This window comes from Phaethon lepturus, unplaced genomic scaffold (genome assembly GCF_000687285.1).
Source record: "Phaethon lepturus isolate BGI_N335 unplaced genomic scaffold, ASM68728v1 scaffold2142, whole genome shotgun sequence".
In the NCBI taxonomy this organism is placed as follows: domain Eukaryota; kingdom Metazoa; phylum Chordata; class Aves; order Phaethontiformes; family Phaethontidae; genus Phaethon; species Phaethon lepturus.
Window position 1 is genome coordinate 84,504 of NW_010523866.1, and position 15,595 is coordinate 100,098.

General features: G+C 39.6%; 1 protein-coding gene across 1 annotated transcript in view; it reads right to left on the reverse strand.

Annotated features, from left to right (window-relative positions):
* Positions 1 to 15,447, reverse strand: part of LOC104617021 (FAS-associated factor 1-like) — a gene marked incomplete at its 3' end in the record, with an annotated part of 88,699 nt that extends 73,252 nt beyond the window's left edge. The window contains exon 1 of the mRNA XM_010282231.1: positions 15,403 to 15,447. Coding sequence (XP_010280533.1) covers positions 15,403 to 15,447 — 45 coding nt within the window. The remainder of the gene's footprint in view (positions 1 to 15,402) is intronic.
* Positions 15,448 to 15,595: the final 148 nt, after the last annotated feature.

The window sequence follows — 15,595 nt, forward strand, 5'->3', positions numbered from 1 at the left end:
CCTCTTAGCAATGCAGAGTCATTGGTGTAAAAGGAACAGACAGGTATAAACAGTAACTAAAAATTTAAAAAACATCAGAATACTTAATAGCCAAAGAAAGCAGTTTTGTTGAAAACCCTTGGACCATTTTTACAGTCACTTTTAACATTTCAGTTCTAATACTAAGATTTTACTTTCCAGATGGACTATTTTTGCTAGTTGTCAACAAAACAGAAAACAAACATTCCTGAATGACAACGACGAATATGTACTACTTAACAATGTAACCATAAAACGCCCTGTTAACCTCACAGTTGCAGCAAAGCAATGTTTTCCAGAATAATATTTCAACATGAAGGAGGAGTGACTCAGACACCACACACTTCCATATACAAACCCCTGCATCAAGTCATGATCCATCATCAGTCTAAACACCAGCAAGACAAATAAAAAAAAAAATTAAAATTGTTTCCTTTTAACTCCATCATACCATGCAAGACAAATTCAAGAAAATTATCTGGTTTGTGCCTTTTGAATTTTCCCTAAGAAAGTAAGCACACAAGACAGGCAGGTGTCCCTCACTGGCAAGCGTGACATGACTTCAAGGACTCCTGGAGGGGCAGGTTAGTCCCAGAACAACCCGGACTGCTTCTGCCTTTGTTTTCTGTAGGGAGGAAGGAAACCAGCGGGTTCTGTGAGCCACAAAACTAACAAAGTCTGGTTCCTCATGAGTATTTCATTCCTAATTGCAAGGGCTGATTTAACTTTTTTCTGTGGCTGTAATATTTATAAGGGTCTCTTTTGATAGACTTCTTTCCACATTACCCAGCTGTATTTTCATGAAATTTCGAAGAATTTAATTGGTATGAGTCCAGAGGTTCAAAAGTTATTTGTGGGGACACCTGGGCACCATAAGCCTGTGTGTCTTACTTTTTTAGGAAGGCAGACTAAAAGTCACAGGGATTACATAAAGATCTTTTGCTCATTTTGATATCTTTCATTCTACCCAAGCAAGAAGCAAACAAACAAAAAAAAATAGGGACAAAAATCATGTCAAATTCATGCAGAAACAGAAGGAAAAAACTCTTCAAGATATAGCAAAGTGAATGAGCTCCAAAGACACAAAAACACGTCTTTGTTACTAAGCAAGTAAAGTGACACTAGTTGATGAGAATTTTTTTTTGATTCACAGATTTTATTCAGCTTTATTTTCATGAGACCTACTTAATAAAAAGCATTGAATATTTTAGAAGAAAATTCCTACCGGAATACTAACTCTTGATTCAACCAAGAACGAGCACATCAGCACATCCTTTAAGTCAAACTGAAAGAAACAAACCACCACAGTAAAAGTAAAACCTTCAAGGCTCACTGACTGGAAGACCTTTACACAAAAAGAAACCAAAGAATTTTTTTTGGAGGACAATGGGGAAGAAAAGGTAGAACAAGTTCCTTCTCCTCCTCTCTGCATTTCCTCTGTATCTAGGATAGCATTTTCACCCTTCACAGCAGCTCCAGAGACTGTGCAGTCTCTTCTGTGTTTTTTTCCGACCACACAAGATGAAATTTAATGCAAAAATGAGAAAACTATAGTTTTGCATTGAATGCATAAAATCAGATTCTGAAGATAAAGTTAAAACAACTTTCTTATCATCCTGCTCTTCCAGGCCAGGAAAGTGTTTCCATCAGGCAGATTTAGATTTGCATATAATAAAATTTCAGAGCACTTCTCCAAACTTTTTCCAGGTAGCTTTTCAGATTAACCATCACCTTAGTGATGGACAGCTTACCCTTGGAAAGATTCACAGCTAACCATCAGGGGTCCTATATAACTGGCACAGTAACCTTAATTACTGTTACATAAAAGCCACTGAGGAAACAACTCAGTAGGAGAAAAGTCAGAGGGCAGACAGACTTCAAGGCATTCAAGACAAGTGTAGGAGGTGCTTCCAGAAAGCTATAACATAGGATGACAGACTTGCTCTTCTAAATCCCTTGCAGGGTGGTCTGACCCCAGCAGCTGTAACAGCTGGATCTGGGTTTTAAGACCCTCTGTGACCCCCCCACCTCAACAGCACAGGCTTTAGCCTACCTCCACATCACAGGAAAGCAGCTGACTTCCCCATCTGGCGGCAGCTGCTGTTGAAAATGCTCCTCCTGCACCTGCTGCAGAGATCCTGGCAGTTGTTACACAGCAAAGCTGGAAGGGACAACTGCTGCTCCTAACACAGAGAGCCAGGCTGTTACTTCTGCAAAAGCTGGGAAAGCAACAAACAGCTGCTGCTGACTCAAATACAGAGTCAGGCTACTGTTGCCCCTACAGACAGTGGGTGGCAGTTGTTGCACAGAAGCTGGGAGCAAATGGTATTTGGCAGCAAGGCAGAATTTATCTCACCTGTGGCACCATTCCCCTTCTCACCAAGGCAAAATGCAGCAGTCAAAAGTATCCAGAAGACCTCATTCAGCCTAACAGCCAGCAGTTGGATATAGAGGACTTAGAAGTCTGCCCCTCCCAACATTTTTGTTGAATTCCATATTTCCTTTGACTACCAACAGTAGCTATATTCTCTCCAAACGAGGACCACCTCTAAGCTAACCCAAACTAGGCTTTAGCCTAGAACATTTTGCACAACAGGTTCAGGCCCATTAAAAATCAGACAGACAGATGGCTGTGAATTACACTGTGCACTACTCTCTCCTGTGAAAGTCAGCTAGGGGGAAAAGAAATATCTCACTTCGTGCCTAGTTAATCTCCACATGCACTCTGCAGTTAACATCCCCAGCTGCAGCGTCCTGCAGCAATGTAGAGCAGATGCAAATACAGGTACCATGCTCAGTCCACATAACCAAAAGGATAAAATTGGAACCATAGCTCCATAACCCAGTACAGCAACAAACTCAGACAACTTATCTCCAGAGTAGAGTCACACCAGTTGTCAACTACAAACTTTTTCCCCTGTCGCTAATATCACATCCATCTGTCTCAGAAAAAGACTAAGCTACTGTGATTCAACCTGATGCCTAGCCCTCAGACATGGAAACAGCTGATACAGACTCTCCTGGGGAAAAGAGCTTTCTGCCATCAGCATTTTGTTGCAACTGTAGCTCAGTCTATCTTTTTGATATTTATACAAACCTACAATGCCCAGAGAAACAACTGCATTAAGGCACCACAAGACTCAACAGGCCAGATTACCTAGGAAGAAAAGCTTTCACCCTTTGGGATCTCCTACAAAACCCCAGGAAGCCAGCACTAATACATCTTCATCCACTGCAACTGCACAGACAGCACCCTAGGAAATGCTTATTTTTGAAAGTACCCTATCAATTTTTATCACTGGATATAGCAATACAACTAGAGCCAACTCTATTCCATAAAGATATATGAGGCTTTAAATATAAATCAAAAACACTGGCAAAGAACAAATACTGTTAAAAATCAATTCACTATCCCTTTGGTAACGTTACTCTTCAAAAGATAAGAGAGACTAGGAACATGGAAGACTCTTTTTTGAGTACAGGCCACTAACCTGCTCAGAAGGATGGCTGCATTCTCCAGGCCAGCAGCTTAAAAAAAACACTCAGAGCTGTTCTTAATAGCTATGAGATACAACAAAGGATATCACTTATCTCCTTGCATACTTCCCCTCCAATTTAACCAAAATTTAGTTTGCTGTTTTATTCACCTCTCCAATTACAACCAGACAGATCAGTTCACAGACACACTTCAGCTTCCTGTGAGGTTTTGCACATCTCCAAAGACAGAGAGTCTACAGCCTGTCTGGGCAGCTTGTTCCACTGCTTCACAACCTTCACTGGGAAAAAATTTTTCCTTACATTTAATTATCATTTCCCTTGCTGTAACGTGTATCCACTGCCTCTCATCCTCAAGCTGCGCAACTCCCAAGAGAACTTTGATTCTATATTGTCTGCTATCACCCACTGCCCCTCTTAGCCTTCTCTTCCAGGCTACACAAACCCAGCTCCCTTAACTTCACCTGTCACAAAATATGCTCCAGCCTCCTCCCCACCTAGGCAGCCCTCCACCGGACTTGCTCCACTTTGTTAATGGAGGGACTGATACTGGACTGGTAGTAGTGGTCTCACCAGTGCCAAAAAGAGGGGAAGAATGGCTTCCCTCAAGTCTCCTGGCATACTAGTGCAGCCCACTATGTGGCTACTAGCTACTACTTCTACTCGAAGAATCCATAATTCCCTTTCTAAGCATGCCTAATAAAAATCAGATTTCTGGATACAAGACTTTTAAACAACCCAACTCTGAGTTAGTTTGCTATTTCTAGAGTGAAACATTGTACCTTGCTTCCTTTTCCCATCTCTTACAAGGAGAATGGCTCAATAATCAAAGATAATAATTAAAAGTCTATAAGGCAGTCCAAGGGCAGCCCCAGATTGTATCTGCTAGAAGTCTACTCAAACCCAGAAAGCTTTAGGACACCAATTCTCTTATGACATATTGGTGAGAAAATTTTCTTGAAAATTCACACATACATCGTTGCAAGGGTAATTACTTCAAAGCAACTGAAACAAAGCATAACACTTGTTCCCCAAGAACAGGTAAAGTTAAACCAATATGCTCAGCCAGGCAAGTAACGGCTTTAGTACCATAATGTCAGATGTAGGATCCATGTGTAACTCCCCTGTGGGCTATCAAGAGATTCAGCACATTCAGACACTCACAACTTTTGGTACCCCAGTTTTCTCATCCCAGAGTCCCACCTGTCCGAGGACGACGTCCACAGACAGCAACACCAGCCACATACGCGCCCTGCTGTGGCATCCGCTATCATTCTAACCTTGCAACAACCCTACTGATGTAATGAGACTGTTCACTATGAGTCATCCATGGTCATTAAATTAACTTTTACTTCTTTCTGTTTCAGACAAACATTTAAAAAAACCCCAAAACATTCAGGCATATCGACTGAGACACAAACTGAAAGGCCACCTACTGCAAGCATCCAAATGAAGAGCTACGTAAAAACAGAGAAGCATTCTTAACTCAGATGACCATCTGGTAAATATTAAGCAGATTCACCAGCTGTTCGCTTAACAAAAGCTAATACACTTACCAGTATCAGAAATCAAGAAAGGGACTAGGCTAAAATTTTGCCCAATGCATTTCAACTCCCACACCCGACTATTTAAAAGCTTCATCATTCTACTATTTGAGCACCACCTTCAGCAAAACTCTAAAGTAAGGAAGCATTGGTCCCTTTCTGCAGGAGCAATGGGGGATAAAGAAAAAAAAGAAGATATTTCTGAAGGTCACAGAAGGCATTTCTACCTCCTAGTTACCCAGCAGACAAGAGTGAACTTTGCCCATGCTCCGAGATGACTGCAAGCCTTCTGAACAAAGCAAACAGGGTACAAAGTCTAAACTGGTAGCATGAAGGTCTAACCACTTCTTAGCAGAATTACCTAACGGTACCACGCTAACCACTTTCAAATGGTTTCCAGCAGACTTTGAACACTTTCAAGACTCTGGAGCAAATTCTGCTTCCAGAATACCACGAAGGCACATCCCTAGGAAGCCCATGAGCTCAGCCAAGACATGAACTCTAGTCTCCCAAGTCCCATGCCACATGCACTACATACAAAGAGCAGTGCTCAAACTGAATTAAAAACAAACCAAAACAGAAGTCAGTAACCATTAATTAGTACTCTGGACTATTAAATGCATTTGTCTTTCCTGAGGACTGAAGACAGCCTTTACCCAACAACTACAAAATGCTTTAGTTAGGATTATCCCAAAGTTCCTGTGCTTGTTTAATACTTTAATAAGAGTATCTCAGTGAAGGTAAAAACCCCAAGATTTCCTGAATCACAGCCATTTTGCTCATACAGTATCTTATACATTATCACATAAGAAGAAAAACTGATGGAAACCAGAAAAGAACTGCAGGGGTCAGACAAACACTTTTGCTTACTGCATATTTGCAGTTATCTCCTTTCTCCTTATTCCCTCAAAAGCAGTAAAACCTTAAAAACAACTAAAGAATAACTAAAAGCTACTTTCTAGATAAGCACATATAGGAAGAGTACTAATCCATACAAAAAATATTTTACTCAACATTCCACAAACACTTGTATTTTTTGGTAAAGAACAGGACCACAAGGAACAGACATGTTCTTCAAAACCTGGAAATGGTACTCAAAATAGGGAAGCAGAAAAATGCTCAAATCCTAGCAAAGCACAGGTCATACCATAACGCAGGCCAACAAGGACTGCAAAAAAAACCATTTATCTAAAGGCATAAAAATTATATAAGCTTTTAAAAACATCAGGACAAGGAAGTCTGCCAGCAAGGCAGTCGGACCAAAGGAATAAGACACTAAAGAGGCATTCAAAGAAGGTAAGGGCATACCATAAAAGCTAAATGAATTCTGTGCATTCATATTCACTACAGAGGAACTTAGGGACCATCCTGTAACAAAGTTGCTCTTTACAGAGAACTCTGTCATCTTAAAATGTCAATGGAGACACGTAGAACAAACCAGCAGGACCAGGTGATAGTCCCCAAAATTTAAAAGGATCTCAAATGTGACTTTTTTTTTTTTAAAAACACACACAGACTGCTCTTTAAATCAGCCTTAATTAAAGGTTAAGTCAACCTCACATTTGCACAGTGCTGATATCAGCTGTTTGGTGAATTTTACTGGACTGCAAACCAGAAGGGGTTAAGACTTCTACAGTTCAGACAAATTTGACTTCTTTACCATAAGAAATAGCAGAAATTCCACTAAAGAATTGTGGTTTAGCCCCAGCCGGCAACTAAGCACCATGCAGCCGCTCGCTCACTCCCCCTCCCGCAGTGGGACGGGGAAGAGAATTGGGAAAAAAAAAAAAACTCGTGGGTTGAGATAAACACGGTTTAATAGGACAGAATGAAATAAGGGAACAACAATGATAATACCAACAACGGAATGTACAAGAACAAGTGATGCCCAATACAGCAATTGCTCACCACCCCGTGATCGACAGCCCGTCCCCGAGCAGCGATTCCCGCCCCCCAGCCAACTCCAGTTTATGTACTGGGCATGACGTCGTATGGCAGGGAATATCTCTTTGGCCAGTCTGGGTCACTGTCCCGGCTGTGTCCCCTCCCAGCTCCCCGTGCACCCCCAGCCTGCTCGCTGGCAGGCCAGCACAAGAAGCTGGACTGTCCTTGACCGCTCAGCAACAACCCGAAACATCAGCACATTATCAACAGTTTCTCATCCCAAATCCAAAACACAGTCTCACACTAGCTTCTGTGAAGAAAACCAGCTCTATCCTGGCTGAAACCAGGACAAGAATATAGAATAGAATTAGTACATACATTAGTATATGACAAACTGAGCAAACGCGAACACAGCTTTTACAGAGCAAACTCGCATACAAAACTACTGTGATGTCTCTGAAGAACTCAGTTAATTGAAGAACGCAAGACTAACTCAAGCTGACACAGTTTATTTCCAGTGTCTTATAACAAACCCCATCATCAAGCTCTTAAAAGTGCTGACTTCCAGAAACTAGGATGAGGCAAATCCATTCAAATTCTGTTTCTTTCGGCTCTTTCCTAAGGAACAGACACTGCTGCAGATGCGACATTAGGCCAGCTGGGTCTTCGATCTGAGCTGATATGGCACCTTTGATATTTGCTCACACAAACAACCTGACCTTTAAAATAAAAGAAAAATAATAGAGGTGACTCAGTTTCAGAGTTCTTGTCTTTACAAATTGTTTCCTGCAATAGGTAAAATATGAAACCTATATAAAATAACTCAAGGGCTAATGTACTCTGTTCTAGTTTCAAAACATCTCTTGAGAACTTCAGCTTTAATGAATTATCTTTTGAAAGCATAACTATTCCTGCAGAACAAAGACCTGCTCAACCAGTTAGACACAGAGGACCAGCAGATGACTACTTTGATAGACCAAACAACATGTAATGCATACATTAGGGCTTTGGTTTCCTCTTTGAGTAGTTTGTTTTTACAATTGCACATTATCTAGTCAACTCTAAAAAATGGGCTTAATTAGTAGGGATCAGTGCAGCCAGTAAGCATGTCATTTCCTTTCATCCAAATGATGAGGGACGAGTAAAGTGTTAGGTACTTCCCCAGGCTTTTTATTCTAGTTCTTACAGTAGTTAAAAGAAAGGACTCGTCTAATGGCTGCCCCACAAATGCACAAACTTATCCACTAACTAGGAAAATATCAAATCCTACCAAAGACCAAAGTTATGCCACGTAGTTCCTTTAATAAGCTATTAACTCTTGCTTCTAGTAAGGAAATGCAAGAAAACCAGGCTTGCAATGGTAAGTGAGCCATGAGGACTGCCCAAATAGAGGGAGAATTTCTACCCTTTCAGACTTTCCAGCACCAATGCAATATTCTTAAGATGGGAGATTTGCAGGACCCCTTCAGGCATGTAGCAACTCGCTCAAAACATCATCCTCTCCTTTCCCACACCTCCTTCCACACAAAAATATGAACTTGGTAAACGTGTTTACTGTAAATAATCCTTGCTTACCAAGAAATATTAGCCACATTTTATTTTCAATGTATCAAATAACTTTCACATTACCTTTCAATTAGAGCACATTCCTCGCCTCTGGGAGTACACAGAATTAATAATTTCAATATTATAATTAGTATTAGTTGTCATGGCATTTGAAAAAGGATCCTACAGCTACCACCTCTCAATCTGTTTCAGTGACCTACTAACCCAAATACCTATATGAATGGGCTGATGGAAATGATTACTAAGATGTGAAGAGCCTTTTCAAGGTAACTGGATGAAAAGAACAGCATAAACCTCTTTCTAAAGATGAATCAGTGCTCCAGTGGTAAATTATTCAGGTTATTACAGCAGGGCTGTAATGCACACAAATCATAGTATCCTCTCTCTTCTCTACAAATGTCAGATAGCATTTCTAATTAACTATCTGTCCTTATATAATTGAAATAAGCTGGCTTTTCCTTGAACAGCTATCAGTGGAAATATCCAAGTCATCATGTTTCTAAACAGACAGAACTCTTAATTCCAATTTCTTATCTGTGACTCTGGAATCCACTTCAGTTTCAGTTTAAAGGCCAGAAAGGTGACTAGTAAATCAAAATAGCTTTGTCCTGATGAACATGAGCTTTCAGATTACATCTAACAAAATTAAACTGTTGATTCTTCAGAAACACACAAAGAACAAATTAATATAAGCAATGGTCTTGGTAGCAGACGACAACAATCAAAATAACCAAATTAAAACACACTAAGCATGCAGTATGCTTTTATCGTGTCTCTTGACCCTAAGGCCATTTACAGCAAACAAAACCAATTGTGTTGCAAACCAAGAGGTCCAATTACCAGTTCCAATGCCGTTACTGACTGTGTAATGCACAAAATTATAAGATGTGATAAAAAGCAACTAGGATTAAAAGGAATTCTAATCAAAATGTAAATTAAGAGGCTCCTTGGGTATGAGGTTTCAACACCCTACAGTGTCCTAAGGTCCTCTTTTTTACACTGAAAAACAGCCCTGTTAACTATTTCAAAATTTAGCTAAGGATATAGTAACCTATACCCACAAAAAAAGTCGGGTGAAGCAGTGCTGAGCATCTTGGCACTAACTATTAGAAACCTAGCAGAGCCCACTTTTACCTAAAGATACCCAGTATAAGGGGATGAAGAAACAAGCTGTCTCTCCCAAACCCTCATTTCCAATCTATAGAGTATGTCCTGGTTTCAGCCAGGATAGAGCTGGTTTTCTTCAAAGAAGCTAGTGTGAGACTGTGTTTTGGATTTGGGATGAGAAACTGTTGATAATGTGCTGATGTTTTCAGTTGTTGCTGAGCAGTGAAGGACAGTCCAGCTTCTCGTGCTGGCCTGCCAGCAAGAAGGCTGGGGGTGCACGGGGAGCTGGGAGGGGACACAGCCAGGACAGTGACCCAGACTGGCCAAAGAGCTATTCCCTACCATACGATGTCAAGCCCAGTACATAAACTGGAGTTAGCCGGGGGATGGAAATCGCTGCTCGGGGATGGGCTATCAATCACCGGGTGGTGAGCAACCGCTGTATTGGGCATCACTTGTTCTTGTACATTCCTTTGTTGGTGTTATTATTGTTGTTATCATTGTTGTTTCTTTCTCTCTTTCTGTCCTATTAAACCGTGTTTATCTCAACTCACGAGGTTTTTTTTCTAATTCTCTCCCCCGTCTCACTGTGGGAGGGGGAGTGAGTGAGCGGCTGCATGGTGCTTAGTTGCCAGCTGGGGCTAAACCATGACAGAGTACTAGATTTCCTTGCAACTACTATGGAGAGAGCTGCAGAGCTCAGTCCACGCACTGCATTATACTCTGCAGAGAGGCCACACAAAAGAATGGTTTTATATGAGCAAGGCTGAGGTTTTAAGCTCAGACAGATCTGAACACATATAAAACCAGACATTTAGGTGCCTAGGGAGACTTTTGGATGAAAATGTAGGCCTCCAAGAACCTTAAACATAACTTGGAGGATACTTTCCAAAGATTTATACTTCAATTGGAAGTCTCTTCAGCACCTATCTTTTGCCGAGGACCTTATTCCACGTGAATTGCCAAACACTTCCCAGACAGTCTGCATAGAAATCAAGAACAGTCCTTTCTGTTCCAATGCCTTAATGACAAAACACCACAATTTCTTGCAGAAATCAATGTTAAGGACATCAACTTTGCTATTTGTTCAAAACACTCCATCAAAAAGTGGACGGTTTACCCTTACAGAAAATGGTTGGAACACCCTTTCCAGCCCCCAGCAAAAGTCACAGTCCAGGGCAAGGATCAAGGGTACTGACTTAAAGCTATTCCTGTATCTACCTACCTTTTTCACCCATCAAATTTTCATACTGGCAGTAACTTAAAATGACAGAAAACATGAGCCAGCATGCCAACACACACAGAAAAAAGCAAAGCTCCCTTGGCAACCTCAAAAAAAAACATTAATACACATGTAAATTCTGCACATAGACTGTTAGACAGTGAAAACAGTGTGCATAACAGAGATAATCCTGTGCAAGGCTGAAGTAGACAGATGTTTTTCATAACCACCAAAAAAAAAAAAAATCATCTTTAAAAATCTATCTTGTCAGTTATTTAACAGCACTGTGTTAATTTCCAAGTGAAAAAGATTCTCCAGTTTCTTTCATTTTAACCATTCCAGAAGGAAATTAGTAGTTTAAATTATGGGTAAATCTTAAAAAAAAAACAAAAAAAAAACAAACAAAAAAACATAATAAACTGATGTATCAATGTCATGGTCAATTTTATAACTTAAAACATAATTATCTACCATGCTTTCTCACCTTTCTGTAACTGATGGCAATGAGGTCCCTTGCTCCTCCCACAAACCTCTGTTTTTATGAAAAAGATTGACACAAAGGTGAAGTTTGAAAAAAATTTTTTTATACACATGCATGTGAAAAAGGCAAAAACAAAAACCCTCACACAGCTTTGTTTCACAACGAACATAGACCAAAGACAGAAGGAAGAAGAAAACTATTAGATATCTATTGTTTCGATAAAAGCAAGAATTTTTGAGTTTTGCCATACCGCTCCAAAGTCTTCCCACACAGACCAAATCTTGAGCTACTTATTTATTTGTTCAATGAAATATGTGAATTTTAGGAAAAATTTCATTCTGAATCTCCACGTGCCAGATATTTCTGTAATATATGGACACCCAGGAGCTGGCAATTTCCACAATACTCCAACCCTTAGGCCCACTCTACATTTAGAACTGTTCTGAGGACAGCCATGTAGCATGAATAAAGTGGCCCTATAGGTGGACATAACTTATAATGACAAAAAGATATTCTTGCTAATTTTAGTCCCTATCCTAAGCGAAGCTGTAAAAAGAAAAGGTGCTAGCATACAAAAACGTCAACATCTGACACTTCTGCAAATACTCAAAAACTGTTTTTCATTCCTGAACAGTTTAACTATGCCAATTTAGCTGAGTTCAGTTCAACTAAATTTTGCAATTTAAAAAAAAAAAAAAAAATCTCTTTATAATGAAAAGTAGACTGATACACTGTGAGAGCAATTCTCTTCAAACCCCAAACTGTATAGATCATTAATATATTTGTACGATGCGAGTACCTGGGTATTCCACTGGAGATGAAAGAACATTTTGCAGTTAAACACACCAAAGAAAAGAAGAACAGAAATGTTAACAAAAGTTGGTAGAAATTATATGCCCTTATTTCCCCCAGTATGTGAGGTACGTTGCAGCATCACTCTGACCAATTCACATGCAGTTACGTTTTAAAAGGATTTATGCCACAAACACAAGTTTGGGGTTTTTCCTGTGTAGTTTTTCCTATATGCCAATGACACTTTGTGGAGGAACTCTGAATTGCATTTAATAAAAAAGCACACAAACAACGTTTATCTGAACTCTACTACTTTAGCTATTTCCACTGAAAACAATCAGACTACTCATGTACAAAGCTGAGCTTCTGCATAATCTTTCCTAACTGAGGACCTAAGAAGGAAAAGTTAGACAGGTTGCTTATACAGCCCACATGCATGAATACGTACTTTGTACTCCCTGGGTAGCATACAGTAACCTCATTAAAAAAGGAGAGGGAAAGGAAATAATTATAAACCACACAGAACAAGCTTCAATTGTTTTGAGACATTAAGAAGAAATATTTTGGTAGATCACTTACTGTGTTTTACTCTACAGTTAAAATATTTTATACAATTATTCAATGTTTGCATGTATATGTACATATATACACAAAATATTTTTTAAAAGCATTTCTCTCTAGTACCTCAGAATGCAGAAGTAACCTGTTACAACAATCAGAGCTAAAAGGAAAAACCAAATGCAATACAAGATCCTGCTCTACTTGAAATCAGTGGCAGAACCCCTAACGGCTTTGAAAGATACAAAATAAGTCCATGAACGCTTCACAAAAGCATCAAACATCAGTATAATTATGACTTCACCTAAAAAAAAAATTTATGGGGAGGGAAAACCCTTTCAAGTTTTAAAAGTTCAAAGACCACTGCTCTATCCCTCTAGAATTAACTTGGGAAAGGCAAGCATGAAATGGTCATGGAAGTTTCCCCTCCCAATTTAATTCAGCAAAGATTAGCTGAAAAAAACTACAAAGAACTGCTGTGAAAATTTCCAGTGCGCACAACATTCTTCAACAAGATACCTCACACAAATATAGAAGATGGCAGCAGAACACTGAGAAACATATTTCTTAATTAAAAGGTACAGAAAATATAGAAGGGAAAATCATGCAGAATTACTTTGCACATAATGTTCCATTTTCCATTTTAAATTCTTAGTGAATGAGCGGTAAATTCCATCGAGTATTTAAAATCCCCAAATCCTTTACCGTTTTGTAACAGCCTACAGATACAAGGCCTAATAATGATTGACAGTGTCCTTTACTAATCCAAAACTTTAACAGCATGACGATTGACAATTCAGGGTTTCAGAATCAGGTAGATGCTTGAGATTATTTAAGAAAAAAAAAAAAGACAGAGGATGAAACAGAAAAACAAAAATGTCCGCTGAAATATAAGAGGAAAAAGTTTGGGTTTTTTTAATTTTTTTTTAGTAAGTGCTGTTACATGATAAAATATTTTCTGGGTCCTAGGTTCTGACATTATGTCATCCTTGATCTATAACTGGTTTCTGTGGCTCCACCAGCCATCTGAAAGTTTTCAATACTTACTTGTCTTCATAGTACCAAACACTGCAGTTACTCTTATACCTTTATTAACCGGTTTCAAAACCCAAGCAGAAAAGTACTGCAGAACAGCAAAACAGCATTGACACTAAAAACTTGGAAAGTGGATACAGATTGAAAACTCTATTAAAAAAAAAAAAAACTTACATTCACCATCCACTAACTTAAGTCATCATCTCAGATTCCTGAATGTAAACTTGTTTCAGCTATTAATGAGGGATTCCATAAGAGTCTGTCTCCACTACTGTAAGTGCAGAATTGGGGTGTCCCAGTTTCCTTTTATACAGTGTATAGGTACTGGAAGAACTCCTTTACGAAACCCCAGCTTTAAAATTGAGACATCACCCCTTACACACACAAAAGCATCTCCAAGCATTAAAAAAAAGGATCACTGTAGAAACATTTGTTAAACATTTTAATAAATATGGGTGTAAGATATTCAGGTACAGAAAGGGAAAACACTCTCCTGTTATCAACAGGGAACTCCACGTGTTACGTCAGTAAGACATCAGATACCTTTTGCAAAAGATGAATTACATAATGTACCCTACAGTCACCCTACCTGTAATTCCAAAGAAACATTCTTGTTACACACACACACACACACACAGAGAATGAAGGGGATCCTTTTTTAAAACTAAATTAAATAGCTTCAGTGCTAACAGCTGAGAAACAGTCTCTTAAGAAGTTGAACATACACACAGCAGTTTTACAATTCAATCCAAGAACATCCAGGGACCTATCCATGTAAGAACAACCACTGCAAATGGACAAAGCTTAAAAAAAAAAAAAAAAAGAATCATCATTGAAAAGCAAATATTAAAAAAAAAGTTTCCAAATATAATCTAATACCCTTCCAAGCTGCTTTTGGCTCTCTCCACTATTTCAGATGCAGGTATCTTCCATTTGTTTGTTTACTTGTTCTTAGAAAAACAATATAAAAACAAGCAATATTAAGAATCAATATTATTAACAGATTAACCAGGCTCCTGAACACATCACTTATTTAGAGAAAGACTTAATTCTGGGAATAAGATTTAAAAGTCTGAAGTTAAATTATAACCCCTTTCGTAGTGAGGACAGAAGATACCAAACAACTTATAAGGGCATATTCTTCCTCTTTACATAAACATGTTGTTGTTTGGAATGGGGTGGGAAGTGCTTTACCATCATTACAACAGTCACAGGCTGAGGCAACCATGAAGTTAGTGTTGATGTTATACTGGAAACACCTCTGTTCAGCATTAATCTGTAGTACCAGTAAGTGATTCATTACAAACACTGTGACAAATCATGAGGAGTGATGAGTTTTGTATCCTCCCTGGCATTTGCCTCTTCCAAGTGAGCTGGCTCATAGCTGTCCAGGGCCTGGGTGGTTATAGAGGGTTAGAACAAGCAAAAGTGGATAAAAAAACCCGTTTGTTTTTAATTAAAAACCGAAACTCTGTAAGTTAAAGAGGACATTTTGTTCACGCACCTTGAGAGACGAGGGCACATGTTCCCCAATTCTGACAAAAGAAAAAAAAAAGAAAGAGCGAGCGGAGGCTTTGAAGAGCGGGCTTCACACCCACCGCCCTGAACCTTCCCACAAAGAACAAGCAGCACAGTAATGAGGAGAAAGAGAAAAGCAGCGAGAGGCCACGGTTGTGTGGCGGCGGCGGCTTGAAATTTACCTGGAAATCAGCCAGAATCATTTCTCGGTCCATGTTGGACGCCATTGCAGCCAGCTGCGTCCCCGGCTCTGCTCTGACCCGCGCACCTGGAGCTGCTACCGGCGAGGACGGGGCAGGGTGGGAGCTAGGAGCTCATGGAGGCGCCGGGTTCCTCTCAGGCTCCCGCGGCGCCCCCGGGCTGCCCTACCTGGCA